Below are 17,720 nucleotides of genomic sequence, written 5' to 3'. Positions count from 1 at the left end.
TCAGATTTTAAAATAACTTTCCTTATTCATACACGTTTTGCACAAAGACTGGCATACATGTCTTTAGACTGTTATGTATAATTTACAAAAGAACGTACAATACATCATATAACATCTGTATAAAAACATATTCATTCCTTGAACTCAAAGCCTTAAATAAATGAGCAAAAAAGCAAAGGGTTGAAAACATTTCATTTTAACATTTTGCCAGTTTATTATAGCATTCCACTGAGAAGGTAAAGACACTTGAAATCTATCACAAACTGTACGACCAAATGACACTTCATTGGACAAGCCTTTCAGTATTAAAGGTATGGCTAAAAGTAAGAAGCAAAATATTTCATTCTTGTTATGTAAACATCAATTACAATTGACCATGAGCTCAACACGTCATAATGACTTCAGCTTCCACGCTTGGTTTTTCCAGGTACTTTCAGAGACCTGAACATTTGAAGAGAGGGCTGATCTGACAACTGTTTTTTGCAAAATACAAGGTGGCCATTGCATTTTCTTGGATTGTAATTTAATTATTTTCACTTATACATAAATTTAACATATAAAAATATTATTTAAAGAACCATCTACTTTGCCCACTGGCCGCTGACTTGCTACAGTATGAGACTTTCCATAATCTATCCATATGACCCCTCTGTTTTTAATTCAATATGTCTGTCCAGTATTTTCCTTTTTCAATCAGTGTACTGATTTATTGCACGTATTTCTACGATTTAGTGTACTTTGTCTGGTTAATTATAATATTATAATTATAATTCCTTGTGTTTTAAAACCTTTAGATAATGACAGTGAATTCGTGAAAAATATTCTCCAAACCCAGAAACCACAAAAATAAACACATAATTTAATTCTATGATTAAACAATGGCAATCATACAGTCTTTCAATATGGTAACTCACCTTTCCCTTACTATTAATTGCTTGTCTAACCTACATTCATATTATTACACTTAGGAGACATGGAGAAAGGACAGAACTTGTAAAGTGTCATCTGTTGACAAGGTGCCTAAATGATTAGAATTAGCAGATCTTAGCTGGTATTTTGGAATTATCTACAATTGGTGAATATTGGGCATTTCCTTTAAAGGCATGCCATTCATGAAAACATCTTTGGGTAAAAACAGATCTACAATTCTTAGGATAGCACTTTATTAATCCCCAACAAGATTTCCAGCTTGCAAACTGCAAAATGATATTGTTGTTAGGGATCATTTATGAAATTCTTTTTCCTCACCAATCCATCTTTCAACTAAGCTTTGTAAAATAAAACTAGAATTTAAAAACCCATGGAAATTCAATCAGGCACTGAGTCTTGGTCAAAGAGGTGAGGGAGCTTGTTGGGTGTTTTGCTGCAATGGCACAGAGACCATTCTCACTTCTTTCTAAGGCAGAGTTTTCTTTATGTGGATCAGTCATTTATGCACACATGTGGCTGGGCCTGACACATGCTTGTTCTGTATGTAGTGGTCACAGCTGATCTGATGTGATCAACTTCCTACTGTCCCTCTCGTCTCTGTTGGATTCTCTTCTGAAGAAGATTCCAAGCTCTTAGTACCTTTAATAGAAAAGACAACAAAACATTAAACTAAAGAGCTAAAGGACATGACGCACATGTGTAGACACCATACTGATAGGGTGATGTATGTCTGACCTGTTTCCGAGTGACCTCTGGCTCCCACAGCGTGCTGAGCACTACGTTGGCGAGCGCTACCTGCTTGCCGTTGGACCACTGGCTCTGCAGCCGCCGCAGGGCATCCTCTGTGGTCACACCATCTCGCTCTGTTATCCTTAATACCGCCTGAGAAGGGAGGAGAAACAAGAGGAAGCAGGAGGGTTGGGTTAACAGTGCTTTTGGTGTTTATTTATTTAAAGCCACTGTGTGAAGAATTTCTAAATTTCTGACTCTGGCGCCCCCCAGTGGTACTATCCAAAAACAAATAATGGCAGAAAGCAATGCATGGTGATATCTACACACTTCTAAACCACCAAAAATGTTGTTAAATTTTTATAAATACAAAACTTATGTCATCAGAATATTTTGGAAATATATGGCTTTCACTTTTGCAGACCAGTTTAAGAAAAAATGCAGTGGAATAGAGAAACTTCTCTAAAAATGTAGACTTTTACCACATCCATAACACACAAATGCACTGAGAAACTGCCTCACCACTGGTTTTACCACTTCTTCCAAATGGAAACTGAACATTTTTCTGCACTCTGTAGCTTTCAGTTGCTTTCAGTGTTTTCATACAGCACTTTTCACAGTCACTCAAGCTAACTTGACTTCATGTTTGTCCCATTAAGGACTGCAGGTACAAACATATTACCTCCTCCTCAGGGATGACAGTGACCCAGACTTCATGGACCATGTCTGTCCATCCCGCCTCCAGAAGAACTGCTGCATCCATCACACAAACCTGTTTACCTGCAGACAAAGCAAAGGATCAAATGAACACTGGAGAACAAAGATAGGGCAGAGCTCTGTGTTATATGTCATTAGGTTTAATTTATAAGCCTGACTAAAGGAAAATTAGTCAGAAAATGGAAAAAGGGCAGACTATTTAGATGTATCTAAAAAGATTAATTGTCATTCTGTTTTCTCAAATCATATAAAAGGTCAAAATCCATTATTTAAAGAAATAAATATTCAAATAAACTATGTATCACTTCTCAACAAATTACTGAAAAGTGAAATAAATGCTCAGACAAGCAAAATTAAAGTTCCTTTTATATAAATATAAGAGGAAGTTTGATGCTCCAAAAGAGAGAAATGTGCTTTCTAGACAGAATCAGGAGGGAAATCAGATTGACATGTTTATCAATATACAGTCCTACAATTCTGAGATTAATAAATCGAAGTCCATTCAATACCTTCCTCTCTGGCTTGGCTGATTCTCTTCTTCACCAGAAGTGCAATTTGCGGCCATACAATGTCTGTAAGGGTTTTTAACCGTTCCTGCATGAAAAACATAATCTTTGGTAAATTATCAATACACTGCGGTGTAGTCTGACATAATTTGCAATGAAAATGAAACATTATTTCCACTTGGCATATTACCTGGTTTCCAAAAACTTTCCTTCCTAATGCACGTCTGTTGATGGTTTTATCCTCATTAAGAATATCTAAAAGTGACAAAAACAAACTCATCATTGCACTGCGATGCTTAAGATTTTAGACATTTACAAGAAAACATGAAAATCAAGTTATTTTTACATCTCACTGAAAATGATGCTACCTGATACTTGTACACAGTAGAGTACGTCATGTGATGATGGATTAATCTGTGTGCCCGTTAGGGTGTGTAATCTTTTCAACTCCAGAATAAAGTCAAAATGTACCTGTTGCAACTGTCACTGTTTCATCAAAATCTGATCTGTCAGACTTCAGATGGAGTGCTCACGGCCTTTCAAAGACACTACTGGTGTCTCAGAAATCATGTTTGAGCTTTATTTATTTATAATATAAACATCTAGCTGTGTTGCATTCACTAACACAAGTCTGAAACTGTCTGTAAAATAGATTTCAGTAAATAAAACAGTTTTGATCACAATGTTTAGAGGAAAATAAATTATGGGACTTTTGAGTTCCCACAACAGTGACAGAATGGATTAGTTTTATGAGTGATGTAGGACAGATGCCATTTTTGGAAATGTTAAATTGTGACCTCTATACTTTAGTGCTCCATTAATCTGTCATTTGGCAAGTCAAAAAGTCATCTCGTCAACTTTTATCAAAATCAAATCAGTGACGTCTGAGACATCACGACTGACCATTAGTCACCACAGTGCCCTCATTATGTCAATCAGTGAAGTGTTTAAATGCTGGAAAAAAAGTGCAAAGGTGCATCATCATCCTACATTCAATCAAAAGCAGACAGATTACGAGTGAGATATCACAAGGATATGGATGGCACATCTCTAACCACAAGTGTTTCATTACCTGACCCAAATGCTTCCAGCACTCTGTGATAGGCTGCTGTGCCTGGCTGGTACACCTCATGGCCCAGCTTGTCACAATCAATTCGAACTGCACCCAAGGCCTCCAGCTGCCTGGCAATGGAGCTTTTTCCACTGCCGCTGCCTCCGGTCAGACCAATCACATATGGAAGTGGAGGGAGATGAGATGTGTCCTAGAGGGAGAAACAGGAGACACGAAGGTGCAGGATATGGAGAGAAAAAAAAAAGATGAAATTCTTTTGGCAATGTCACATTGAAGCATAGCAATTAACAACACAACACTCAACCAGACAGCTTTAAGAAACAATGCATTGAGGTGATGACAGGGCAAAACAATTCATTTGCACTTGCTAAAATCTGCCTGCTTAGTGAACTGCTCTGTTCATTCCCAAGACACAAAACTCTGTAATTTGAACTCTTTTCATGAAGAAGGTGTTATGTTGCTTAACACTTAAAAAAAGTTTGACATATGCTGGAAAGAAAAGCCGCTATTTTGCACCTGTGACATTATGCTCCTATTAGAACAGTTAAACAAAGTTTCCAAATTGTATGAAAAAACTAAAGGTGTGAGAAAACAGCAGAAAGAGTGAAAAGTTTTTCCCCAGAAAGTGATTAAAAATCAAATGTACTTTAGAGCATTTCTGTATTTGACAATTAATTTTATATGACTGGAGGCTGTGCAGTGCTTCTTCTTTAACATTTGAAAACCAATTTCATTAAACAGGAATGACCTCGACTTTGACTGATGCTGATCTTTGTTAAGTCATAATTTCTTTTTTTTTTTTATCATAAAATCAAATAAGTTTGTATTAGGTGTTTTCTTATTAGGCATACACTTTGTTTAAAGACTAAAATCATAGAAAAATGATATTCTGATGTGCACCATAATAAACATTACATCCAGGTATTACAACAAGTATCAGACTATATTTCTGACTGGTCATTTGCATATGTGTACAATGTATTTCGTCCTTTTATGCTGTGTATTTGTATATTCGTATTTGCATGTTGTTATTTAAACTGTTTTGTTTTTGTTACCTGCCTAGGAACTACGATGTAAATTAGCATTTTTTGCTAACTCCGGCATGTTTACATCTTGTATTCTATACTGATGTTGATTAATGTGTTCAGTCCCTATCAAATAAACAATTTTTTGTTAAAAAGTATTATTTCCTTATTGTGTTATGAGAGCTATCAAAATGCAAACATTTTATACTGTGTTAAGTGGCTCCAGGACCTACTTTAGGCGGGGTAAGGAGGGTGCCCAGCAGACGAGAGCGAAGACTAGAGGAGCTGATCTTCTCCTCCTCTGTCTCAGTGTGGTGGGCATCCTTAAGCAACTGGATTTCATGAAGAACAAGAGCTGGAAGGCCCTGGTTAAGGAAGAAGGACATAAAATAATACATACAATTTGAGTATGAGCACCCAGGCTGATGTCATCTACATCTGGTGAACATATACCTCTGCTGACCCAAGATCAAATGTGTACTAGAACTGTGTTCTATTTGCATTTGAGAGCAATGAACTACCTGCAATCCCAAAAAAGTAAAGCTCAGTGACTCTCAGAATAGAACCAAACATGAGAAATGTGTTAAGAGTAGTTAAGCAATAAAATGTGCTGTGTAGAAAGCAACAGTAGATACTGCATCTCCTGACATATGAAAAGATAAACAAATTTACATAAAAAATGACCACATGGAGAAAAAACTGCATGAGGGCTATATGATATTGACATACAGTGTAAGCATATGTTAAAAGGCCATCTGGGACATATAAGTTGATGTGTTGGTCAAGAATTCTGCCCCAGAAAACCCTGAATATGGACTTTGTATGTTTTTATAATAAAAAATACTAACTCTTGTATTTGTGATTAATAGAAGCGCTAGAATAAAATAATCAAAAGCCTGTGTTACACATATTGCAAATTTCCAAACTTACTTCCTTACTAACTTACATTCTCAGCACGTTTCTTGTTGACAGCCTCGCCTCCCTTCCTGGTCTCCTCGCTAACCACAATGCACTGCAACAGGGGGTCAACCACAGACACTCCATAGGGGTCATCAAGAGGCACGATCTCCACCTGCAGAGAGGGCTTGACGTCTTGCAGGAACTCCTGCAGCCTCTGGACCCGGACAGAGTAGGGCTCGATGAGCTCCTTAAGCACCTTTTCTGCGGTGGAAAAGAAGAGGACGTCAGGGCTACTGGCTGCCACTTGTTGTTTTCACATATCCTCATAAATGTGAGACATAAACCTCAGAAACAGCATGAGAATGCACACACCTAAAAATGAAAACCACCACATAACTTGTATGTACCACTATACGTATTCAATGTGTGTATTGGAGGTGTATCACAGTAAAATTGAGTCAGGAAGGACAGAATAAGAGGAACAAGTATAAAAAGAAAAGAAGTAAAGAAATCCAGGAGAGGAAAAGGAAAAATGACCACTCACTTAGAACTACTCACTTTTCAGCATTGCTTGGTCACACACACCGATAAGGAACCTTCTATTGGCTAGCAGGCATGATATATTGAGCAACGTCTTATGGGCCCCATGGAGCCGGTCAAATGTCCCCCCTACCACCACATCATTGTAGGTCTCCAAGGGTTCTGACTTTTCTTCAGGCTCCTTCAGCCCTTCCTCTTTCTCCTGCAGCTTCATTAGCTGTGGGTGAAGCAGCACTGAGGGCAGACTGGGGCTGCAGACGTAGCAGTGGCCGGTGTAGCTCTGCAGACACTGTGTAACCTGATGGGACTGACCTGGGTCCTGCAGAGGAAAGTCTGTTAGCACCACCTCCGGGGAGTGAGACAGAGACTGCGGTGTGGGGAAGGGGCAGCTTGGAATTGTGGTCCCGCTGCATGTCGCCGAATGAGCGCGAACATTAGTCAGCAAAACGCGAACATCCAGGTGCCCGCATACGTCAGCTGCATTGCTGTAAAGGCGGGTAATGAGGGTAGATAGGTCCACTACTGGTGGAATGAAAACTGGACGAGGCTGGTTCCCACCTCCCAGGTTCAACCCAGGGTGGAGGTGGACGTACAGTGTGCGCTCTACAAGCTGGGCAGCTGAGCTGAGGACCGGAGCAATACGCAGGGGGAGTGTGTGGAGAGGAGACGTCAGCACAAGGATGCCCGTGCTGAACATGGACATGTTCCTGGCTTAACAGAAGGCGTTGCAGTCGTCACAGTATCTGAGGAGTCACTGTTAGGGGGTGGGTGAACACTGGAGGGGGTCAAAAGAGAAGGAAAGAGTCAAAAGAGTATCGGCTAAGCTCAGTGAAAACAATTTCTTTCTGAATAAAAATGGCTGCTGACAATATAGAGATAAAATATAGTTATAGATGATATTAAAACTAAACTGTCATACTAATTTCAACTATCTATTTTGTTCTAGCAGTGGTGGTAATTTCCTTGTTGTTGTGATTGTGTTCCATTACTAAAACAATATAGAGGAAAAACTTTATCTTTACAACTAGCTTGATAACTACTATATTTAAAAAGGATGAGAAAAAAAGATTGCCAAAGAAAGCTGAAAAGAAAACTCCATTGCTTCCAGTGATTCATGTTAAAAGCTACCACGCTCCAAAGAATTCAAATTTACGCATGAACAGAGGAATAGAAACCTTTGTTACAACTAAATTATCAATTTTGACTGTACTGAGCTTGGCTAAATATGTATTATAACACTGGAAATATTTTATTTTGCTGGTATTTAATCATAAATTATCTTCTATCATCACCACAAATTTTCTAAGAATATTACATAAGCAATTTCACACTTTAGTCACATTTACCAATGTTGCATCACTGGTTTAGTTTACTGACAGGACTGTTAATATGCTACATGTTGTTACTGTAGTTAATTATAAGCGACACCGTCTAAATTAGGGCACACTCAAAGAGTATCTTCAGTAGAGATAATACTATCAGCTTCTTGCAGTATGTATGAGAGCCCTTTTTCTTTAGTCTACCAGGTGTGTTATAATAATCTTTGACACTGGGTTTCTTATTTAAAAACTTAACTTCTTGGTGATGTTGCAACACATTCATTACATTGTAACAATGCAACACTGTGACATTCAAACATTGTTAACATTGAAGCAATTCTTTTGCAATTGCACATGCTGCCACTCATGAATCCAATGTGACACAAAAAAGTGCAACTCCTCAGGAGGAGGGGTAAAAGAAAAAAGGTCCTAAAATTCAGCTGTAAGGTCACAAGATGAAGTCAAGTGTTTTTGATTGTGGCTGTCATATTATTCCTCGTCCCGCCCACAAACAACCTGACTGGACAGACTCTAAACCTGACCATACCATAGGTCGCTTTTTCAGCCATTGCCCAATCAATTAACAGATGCTTTTGAGCATGAATATACAACATAAAGAGGGTCTTGAGCTTAAAGTTGTTCAATGTTTAGCCACTGTGACTCCTTGCTAGCAAGCTGCTGACCAAGAGGGCAACAGTACGACTCCCCACACGATGTCTGCAGTAAAATATGAAGCAAAGTCATGACATTTAGAGCTGTAAAGAACTTATATGTGGACTCAAAGTCGTAGCCAGCTAGCTGGGTGTAGGACAACAATCACATAGCCGTTAAGAAACAGCAACAAAAACCGTTTGAAAGTAATCTTGCGGGATTAAAATGACCACCTAGGCATATGAAGTAGCAATGATGATGTTATTTATGATCCTATAATAACGAAGAAGTATGTATTTAGTTATAAAAATGACATATGGTGCGGCCCAAGTGAAGTGCAGTTGTAAATCGTCCTGAATTGACAATTTAGCATGAGCTTCACTTACCTGTGTTGAGCAAATTTAAAGCGATGTGAAGAAGAGATGAAGCGCGAAGTACAGTAATAAACCTGTCCGCATATCTACTGCAGAGATAATCTTTATTGGGAACTGTCTTATCCAGTCCACACCAGTCCAAATTGCTAAGTGGAAGTCACTCACACATAAAGTAGGCAAACTATCACGTGACAGTTGACGTGCAAACTGATTGGTTGAGAAAACCGCAGTAAAACATGGGAGACGTAGTTCTGTAGCGCCCTGGAGTCAGGAAATTCAAGAAATCTCCGCAATATCTGCATAACATAACATAACATAACATAACATAACATAACATAACATAACATAACATAAAAATATATTTTTATGTTAATGAGTTTATTTTAATGGAACTATTGACTGATTTTATTAAGTGCTAATGTAGAGGTTTATTTAATAAAGGCTTATAAGTGGCACTCAAGTACAGTATTTTCTTTTTTCTTTTCTTTTTTTTTCTTTTTTTACAAATTAGCACTGAAATATATTTCTGTTATATGCAGTACGCTTTTTTGTTGAAGGCAGTTACATACGACTCTTCATTGGTAGTTTTTTTTTAATCACGCGCCTAAAACATTGCAAATTGTGTCACAATTTTTGAGAAAAGCTGCTGCAAAATCAAGCATTTTTTGGCAAAACTTGAAATCCTGGAGAGACTGGTCTATATTCTGCTAAATATTCCCTACATCTCTTACTGTTGCACACTTATCAGATGATAGATCAATATAGGAGAGAGACACAGTCAAAACTGTCAATAAATAAACTATTCTGACCACAAGAAATACAATTGCATGAAATACAAAAGAAGCATTTAATTTAATTTAAACCAGAATTTAAAATTGAAGGTTTAAATTAGAATGTACAAATAACAGTGCAAGAAGAACTATACAATAAAATAAAATGAGGGGATACCTTTGTAGAGGCCTACAAGAGAAGGTAAAAATAACAACAACAGAAAAAAACAAAGAAAAAAGTTACAGACTACAGGCAGATACAGTATAACACAATAAGAAACAACAATAAAGTAAATGAAAATATACAAGTAACTAGAAATACCGCCTTGCACTTGTATGCCAACCAGTCAAGTTGCAGTTTACATGCATGATTGTCCAGACTGATATAATATTTGTATTGAAGACTTTGAAGAAATGAAATTAAGTGTATTTTCCTTGTATGTGTTCACATGCTTGGCCAATAAAGCTGATTCAGATAGAGCATAAAGTTGTTGTCATGACAGTAGACCATGCTTCACATATGGATGCTGCTGCAAAGAAGTTACAAATTCTAAAATGTGGATACTTCACATGCATCTTCAACCCGGCAACACAGAAGATCTACACAGTTACCACAGTTTGAAGGTGGGCACCCAAGATTAGTGTCACCAATTCAGTATCTGACTAAATTTTTTAAATTTTATTTAATCTCTATTTATTCAGGCAGTCTCATTGAGATTAAGATCTCTTTTCCAAGAGATAGAGAGACCCAAGAACAAGAAACATTTATAAGACAAGAACACAATCAGCAAACAGACAAAACACAACAACACAATAAACAGGACATTAATAAAAACAGTTACGAGAATCATAAAAAACATCAGATAATAAAGAGATGTGAGGAAGTTTGGAAGCTTTAACAGTAGAGCTTTATAGATGAATAACATTAGATGGTTATTTCTTCTTGTCTGTTAGGAAGTCCAACCAACCTTGTGATACAGAGAACAATGATGAGTATGAAATTAGTCATTTGTGATAAGGCGTAATTCACTATGATACACAGGGTTTAACTGCTGAAGAGTAGATGGGGCAGCATGACAATACAGATTATCTCAACAGTCAAGGACAGACATGAAGGTTGAAATATAATCACAATCTCCCCTTCTGTTCCTGAGTTATGGTGTTGAATAATGGTCAGAAAAGTGTTTTTGCAGAACATTATGCTGTCACAGTGAAGGTGACCTTTGACCTTTGGGATATAAAATGACATCACTTCATCATATCATCCTCTTAGACATTTGTGTGAAACTTTGTCATAATTAGTGTATGAATTCTTGAGTTATGGCCAAAAACGTGTTTTGTGAGGTCACAGTGACCTTGACCTTTGACCACCAAATTCTAATCAGTTCATCTTTGAGTCCAAGTGGATGTTTGAAATTTGAAGAAATTCTCTCCAGGCATTCCTGAGATATCGTGTTCACGAGAATGGGACATACGTACGGACAGACAACCCAAAAACATAATGCCACCGGCCACAGCTGTCGCCAGCGTGGAAGCATAAAAAGAGCTGATTAAAAAGGTGTTTTAAAAACCCACACGTGTTTTCATTTATTTGCCTGATTTAACTTCTTTTCAATACAAAATGTGCTTTATTGACATGTCCCTCTCATGTGATGACTTACACCTTCATCATTCTGGTATGTTGAGACTGTGAAAAGTGGTGGATAAAATATTCAGATAATTTACTTACATAAAATTAGCAATACCACAGTGTAAACATACTCTGTTACAACTAAAAGTCCTGCATCCAAAATATTAGGAAATAAATGTAAAATGGGGGCAAATCCAAAAAGTTCTGAAGCACAATCAGACAGGTGCCAGTATTGTATCTCATCCATAATTAAAAGGGATTATCGTTTCTTTTTCCACTAACACCAGCTATCTTAAAGCTCCTATTAATCATTAGTTCCTTGATGTAAAGTATTTCATGTTGAAACAGGCTGTTTGATTTGATAAGGTGAGCAGAAAGGTGAGACTGTTGAAAAGCTTGTGATGTCGGAAATTTAGATACATCCTGCTAGTGCAGCATGATGTCGCCGATAAAGATGCGCTGTTTTCAAAAATGGCAGCAGTTTTCCAGGAAGTTCAAACATACCATTTCTTTAATATAAATCCAATCATTACAGTCCAGAACCTGCATGTAACACTGACAATTAAACAAATGCTGAAAAACTATTTTATACTGCACCCAAGTCATTCAAGTAATAAATGTGTATTGAACCACGATGACTCATAGGAATCACAAAGAGGCGAACAATTCTTGCAGAAGATTTTTTTTAATTTTCCATTTATACTTTGAGGCCAACAATTTGTTTTTACAAAAATAATAAAAAGAAATTAACTGTTATCTCCGTACTGTAGAAAGAGTTGCATGACGAAGCCCTGGGGTTAGCTGGGCAGAGGCATTGCATAATTAGCAAAAAAGGACATCAACACAAGTAAAAACAACGGATTCAAGTAAAAAGTCATGTAGTCACAATGAAGTCACACAAAAGCCTGGTGGCCATTCTTGAAAATTAAGACTCTTGCTGGGTTTCACTTTTGGTCAGAGGGGTCAAACTGAACCTATGGGACCAGTCCTTCTCATGAACGATGAGGTGAGGACTGTAATATGGTTTGACAGCAAAGTGCTTAGTGAGATTTAATGACCTATGTTGCCTTAAAAAATTGAAATGCGTGAGAAATTTTAATCAAAGAATGAAATTCTTGATAGTGAGCCTGCAGCATCAGGCATGACATCTTTAGTGTATGTGCGTTTACGAACATGTACAGACACCTTTTGTTCAGTTTTACTCCCCTGCTCTACATAAAGCCTGTTGAAAATACATTAATTTACTTTCTTATCGCTGGTGCTATCACTGGCAGCTGTGTCATAATGGCACTTCTCCACACATCGCCTTGGAAACCATCCCCTTATGCGCTCTCCCGCTAAAAGCCAGAACAGAGAAAGGACACTGTTACACATTTGGTTCAAACCACACAAAAGCATCTGTATTTCCTGTCATTTTCATTTTTACCTCTCATTTGCTCCTCGATCAAAACTTTGTCTCCATACATCCACCATCTAAAAGAGAAAAAAACCCCAATGTTTAGAAGCTTTTAGTCATAAAAATAACACAATTTAGCTCATTCCTCATCGATTCCCACCAAATCCCTCATTAGAAACATAACCAACCAAGCTCCAAGACAACTCACTTGGTGCCACGGGTGGCCAGGATGGTATCTCCCTTGCTGAGGGGGATCCTGGGTTCCTCGGTGCAGGGGGTTCTGAAAAAGGTTTGGAGACCCTTGCTGAGAGGGCAGCAAGCTCCGTTATAGTCCTCCACTGCCCGATACTGGACCTGCTGGCCGAGCCATAGAAGATATCTGGTTATTCTACTGCACTGCCATCACAATTTGAACATGTTGGACAACTCCTCTCCTGCACACCATATTCACCAAAGGTTTGTTATTATCATCATCAGGGCCTTCAGAAGGGTGGTGACTGAGTGGAAAAGAGGTATGAGCCAGTTTTCTTATATATAATTCATTGGTTGTGTGACTGATAAATCACCATGGATACCATATATACAAAACATTATTATCAGCCCTTTAAAAAAATACTAATTACAAATGATCATTATTCTAATTTGATATAAAAAATCCAGTAGAAACATAAATGACCATAAATACAGAACATATAATATTACAATCATGTTTTTAGAATATTCTTTGGTAAATACAATCTATTCAATTTTGGCAGGTACTTACACTTCTCACTCGTTTATCAGCCTTCTGCTTCAGTTGCTCAATCTGTTTAAATAAGAAAAACATAATTATATGCACTATTTGTTGGACAAACATATCTGACTTTTATCTCACTCAAACAAACTGAACTTACAGTTAAGGTGTACTGGTGACACTTGGGATGGACTGGCCACTCAATGCCATCACCCTTGGGCGTCCCTGACCATGTGAAAACTTGCTTGAGGTTGAGCCAGCGGCTGCCGAGGTCATAGGGGAAGACGAACTCCTCCCCTGTTTGGTAGTGCTGTATTCTGTCTTTGGCCTATTGGAAAAGAAATGGAATAGTAGTTTATCTTCATGGGATCGAGTGAATTGGATGGACTAATTTAACATATATTGTGCTGACAAATGACAAGGGAAGTTGTGCATATTGGTGATAAAATTTTGATCTAAGAACATTTACACTTAAATGTAACAAAAAAAAAATCATCCATGTTTAATTAGACTAACCATCACAAAATATATAAAAGGTCAAGTGGGTGAAAGTCATTCTCACCTTTTCCTCGATCCAGGACTCGATCGAGGTCTTGTTTCGAAGGATGACTTTCATCTGAGAAGAACAAAATGTTTTATTATCAGAAAAAACTTTTTATGTTTTTCGTAAATAACATTATTATCACTTCATTGTTTTCTCCAGAATATACACAGAGAATGTTTATTGGAATTTAAGATATTCAAATTGTCTTGCAAAGCCAGCTCATAACTTTTGCTTCACTCTTTGTGGCCTGGTCAAAGTCAGCAAGTATTTTTTGAGACAGCTGGCATTTCAGTTTGTGAATTTTTATTTTGTGAATCTGATTTGCTGACATATATGTGGCATCGCTTTTTTTGTTTGTCTTTTGTGCTATGTTCTGCACCTTTACTAATTTAATTTCACGTCTGTACTGTGTTTACAATTTCTTTGTGACATGTATGTACGTAAATCTAAATGAATCGGGATAAACCTTTCACATCTCATAAACCTAGTTTAAATATTTGATAATGAGGTATGGCAGTTTTGAAAGGCAGCAAGTCACATCATTGAATAAGTCCCTCCCATAATCTGCTGACTGGTCAGATTTTCACCACATGTCTTCCTACTACTTTTGTTTTCTAGTGAAAACTGAGCTTATAAGATGTAGTCTGGCTTGGCAAGACTTACGCTCAAATGCTTAAACATAAGATTCTGTAGCCAACAACTTGCGTAAAAGTATGACACCCGATGCACACCTTGTGAAAAAACCAAGCAAACTTACCTGTATGAAGAAAAGCATGCCAACGGCAATCGTGGTGCCCAGTGCCAAGCCTAAGGCGAAGAGTGTGGCAGCAAAGGCGGGTACACTGAAAGGCATGAGGGGCTGGAATTGACGCACAGCACTCATGTCGATCTTCACAGTGCTCCAGCCAAATGAGATCTGCAGTGATAAAAAAGAAGACAGCTTGACTATAGTAACTTAAGTGTCATCTGATAAACTGAAAGATGAAACTCTGCCTAAAGAAAAACTGTGGTGGTAATAGGCCATCTACACGCACTACACACAAAAGACGCCATCAACCTTACTTGAGGTAAAGCGAGGTAAGGAGACTACTGACCCTTTCATAAAGCTGAGTGTACATGGTCATGATGAAGATGATGGCGGCGTGTGAGCAGCCCAGAGGAGCCAACAGCAGGAAGCTGGTGAAGTACGCGTGGTTCTGGTGACCGCAGCAGTTGTTGATCCAGGGGCAGTGGTGGTCCATCTTCATCACACACCTGGGGGATGGGAGGCAGAGGAGAGGAGGAGTGCTGGGGGGCATTGACTGGTTGTTTGGGAGGACATACAGTGACATTTCAAAATAAGAACACAGATAATTTGAGTGTCTAAAATAGATTAACATCACAGGCATAGTTTATCTGAACAGGCTTATTAGGGCCCTGTGTGTTTGCGTTTTCTTGTGCACTACGATGTGCAGTGCCGAGGAGAATTTCAACGTGCACTTCATAAGCCACATTGCATGAGTGGAGGTTATGTGCACTCCAGGCATTACAAAGCACTGAGCCAGCTCTAGTTTAGCTGAGTGGCCTCTGAGGCATTTTCTTTTCTTTTTTTTTTTAACATTATCTTTACAGCCCTTAAGCTTTATTTTTTTTTAGGTCACCAGTCCATCCGTGACAGAAAACATGCTCTTAAATGTAGCTACCTGTTACACTTGCGACAGTGATGGGATCTGGGCGCCTTGTACCCTTGGCACACTCTGCAGTACTGTAGGTACTGGGTGTCATGTTGATTCTCCTGTTTGGGGATAAACAAATAAGTTAAACGTCTGATGTAACATTTTTCCTATGATGATATGATAAAAGGTTTCCCTTTACATTATACTGTTCTGTGGGAAATATGCAGACACAGTTCTTTTATATTGTTCTTTACACTGTCTACAACACACAACAAAAATGACAAATGTCACAAGCCTATATCTGATTGAGGATCCTTACTGGTTTCCAGCCAAGAGGGATGTAGCCAGGTCCAACAAACATTGCATTAAAGTAGTTGTAGAGGATGAGGACAGTCCAGTTGATGAGCATGAGGAAGTTAATGCTGCCTCCTGTAGTGTCTAGCGGCCAGTACCAAATAATAGAGTCCAGAATTGCCATGGTGGAGCATATAGCAATGACAGACAGGGCGATGACTGGACCCCAGTGGCACAATCGTCGAACCTCATGGAGGTTCTCAAATGTCACAAAGGTTGACAGGAAGTTCATTTTTTCCTCACAAGGTCAGTATCAATATTTTGGCGGTTGAGTTCCTGAAATGTATTGACTAAGCTTCAATGTGTTACTATATGCCACTGCTATCTTGAAAAGTCAGCGGTGCAGACGATGCACATATTTTCTCTCTTCTTCTGACTATCCAGCGACTGGCCTGGTCTTGAGTCACTGGGGCTCTCTGTGTCCCATTGTTCCTTGCCTTGGCAAAGAGCAGCATCCTCTCCGGCCACTCTGGGGAGCACACTATCCTTGTGACAGACTCAAATCCCCCATCTAAGAGAGGAGACAGAAAACTGAAAAAATCAGAACCAGCAATGATACATTTCATAACACAAAAGTATAAATGTGAAATGCTGACAGTGCCAAAAGTCTTGTGATGCTCATTCTCATTTTTTAAGTAGTTACTGCCAGGATGCGCAAATGCTAACCATGTCATCTGTCACACTACTGTAGTTATGTCTGGTTTCTTTTTTTCAGTTTAAAGATAAACAATGTGGAACCTGATCCCTTTCTGTGAGTCTAATATATTGTATACAATAACTGCCATCTAGTGACCACTTTTGTTGAGTGAACAAAACACACACACACACACAACTGAAAGGCATAAAATAAATAAAATGAAAATCAAACTAAACATTTAGTAAAACTGAATGAGAGAAAAACAAACAAACGAACAAACAAGCACATGACAAAGGACAAATTACAGCTCTGACTCAATAAAGAAAGAAAACAGGACCTAATTCAGTGCTTGTACACTCAATTGCCACTTTATTCGGTGCACTTGGCTAAAACTAATGCAATCTTATACAACGACCCTTAAAGAGAGCTGTTAATTCAACGGCCATTGCGGAGGCTGGATTTAAGATTATACTGAGAGCTGTTCCTTCTGTTTACTGTATGCTCACTCACAGAAATTGGGTGGATATAATTTCAGCATATAATAGGCTATATTTTCTCACCTTTCTCTCATTTTGCAACACAGGAGATTATAAACTTTAAGTAATAGTTGGTAACTTACTTAAACAATTAGCTAAGTGGCTTCGAAGCAAGCAGATTAAACGTGATTAACATGTAACACATCAATGTGGACAGTATAAGATGTCACTCACAGATTTCGCTTTTCTTCAATAGCGACCCAACTAATTAGCTTCTGATACAAAAGCTAGCTAATTCGCATCAAGAAAAAAAAACACAGAGTATAATTATATGCAAGCGTAAGCAGTGTCAATCGTATTCACATAAAAGTGCGACTACACTGCTAAAAGATTAATACTAGATACGTGCTTATATCCTCTGCTAAAACAATCTTTATACGATTTAGCACTGAGGCTACAGAAGCTAGCTAGTTAGCTCACCTGTTAGCCAGCTTGACAAGATACGTTTCGGGCTGGACTAACGTTAGTGCAAAAGAAAGGAAACACGGTTAATAAAGCATCTTAAAAATGCAACAAATGCTTGTTGATACATGTATATCCGAGGTTTTTGTGAAGGAAGAAAAAAGCTGTCACTTTAAATTACCAACCTGCTCACTTCCTTGTTTTTTTTTCTTTCTCTCAATTTCTTGTGTAGAAAGACAGGAACCTTTCTCATGATGATCTCAGACAGTATTACCTCCCTTGCCCCCTTTAATCTGAACG

The 17,720-nt window shown here is 38.2% G+C and overlaps 2 protein-coding genes across 6 annotated transcripts; both read right to left on the bottom strand.

The window, feature by feature from the left end:
* Window positions 1-194: 194 nt before the first annotated feature.
* On the bottom strand, window positions 195-8,934 carry coasy (CoA synthase). Its single transcript, XM_044337735.1, has 10 exons — window positions 8,776-8,934; window positions 6,438-7,194; window positions 5,926-6,140; window positions 5,213-5,344; window positions 3,955-4,144; window positions 3,073-3,137; window positions 2,886-2,970; window positions 2,342-2,439; window positions 1,666-1,812; window positions 195-1,569 (listed from the first exon to the last, which is right to left on the bottom strand). Exons 2-10 carry the CDS (start codon window positions 7,120-7,122, stop codon window positions 1,510-1,512), a joined length of 1,677 nt encoding a protein of 558 aa, XP_044193670.1. The 5' UTR covers window positions 7,123-7,194; window positions 8,776-8,934; the 3' UTR covers window positions 195-1,509.
* Window positions 8,935-11,835: 2,901 nt separating this feature from the next.
* Window positions 11,836-17,691, bottom strand: zdhhc6 (zinc finger DHHC-type palmitoyltransferase 6). 5 transcript variants are annotated; one of them, XM_044337300.1, is made up of 12 exons: window positions 17,606-17,682; window positions 17,439-17,475; window positions 15,811-16,356; window positions 15,519-15,610; window positions 14,931-15,090; window positions 14,594-14,752; window positions 13,855-13,908; window positions 13,453-13,620; window positions 13,323-13,364; window positions 12,768-12,916; window positions 12,590-12,636; window positions 11,836-12,500 (listed from the first exon to the last, which is right to left on the bottom strand). In XM_044337300.1, exons 3-12 carry the CDS (start codon window positions 16,075-16,077, stop codon window positions 12,400-12,402), a joined length of 1,239 nt encoding a protein of 412 aa, XP_044193235.1. In that variant the 5' UTR covers window positions 16,078-16,356; window positions 17,439-17,475; window positions 17,606-17,682; the 3' UTR covers window positions 11,836-12,399. The 5 variants fall into 5 exon arrangements, with proteins under 5 accessions (XP_044193235.1, XP_044193234.1, XP_044193233.1 ...); XM_044337299.1 differs by lacking the exon at window positions 17,439-17,475 and having other exon boundaries at window positions 17,606-17,691; XM_044337298.1 differs by lacking the exon at window positions 17,606-17,682 and having other exon boundaries at window positions 17,439-17,599.
* Window positions 17,692-17,720: the final 29 nt, after the last annotated feature.

This window comes from Thunnus albacares, chromosome 20, assembly GCF_914725855.1.
Source record: "Thunnus albacares chromosome 20, fThuAlb1.1, whole genome shotgun sequence".
Classification (NCBI taxonomy): domain Eukaryota; kingdom Metazoa; phylum Chordata; class Actinopteri; order Scombriformes; family Scombridae; genus Thunnus; species Thunnus albacares.
Note: the sequence above shows the minus strand (reverse complement) of the source record. Positions and strands in the feature narration are given on the sequence as shown.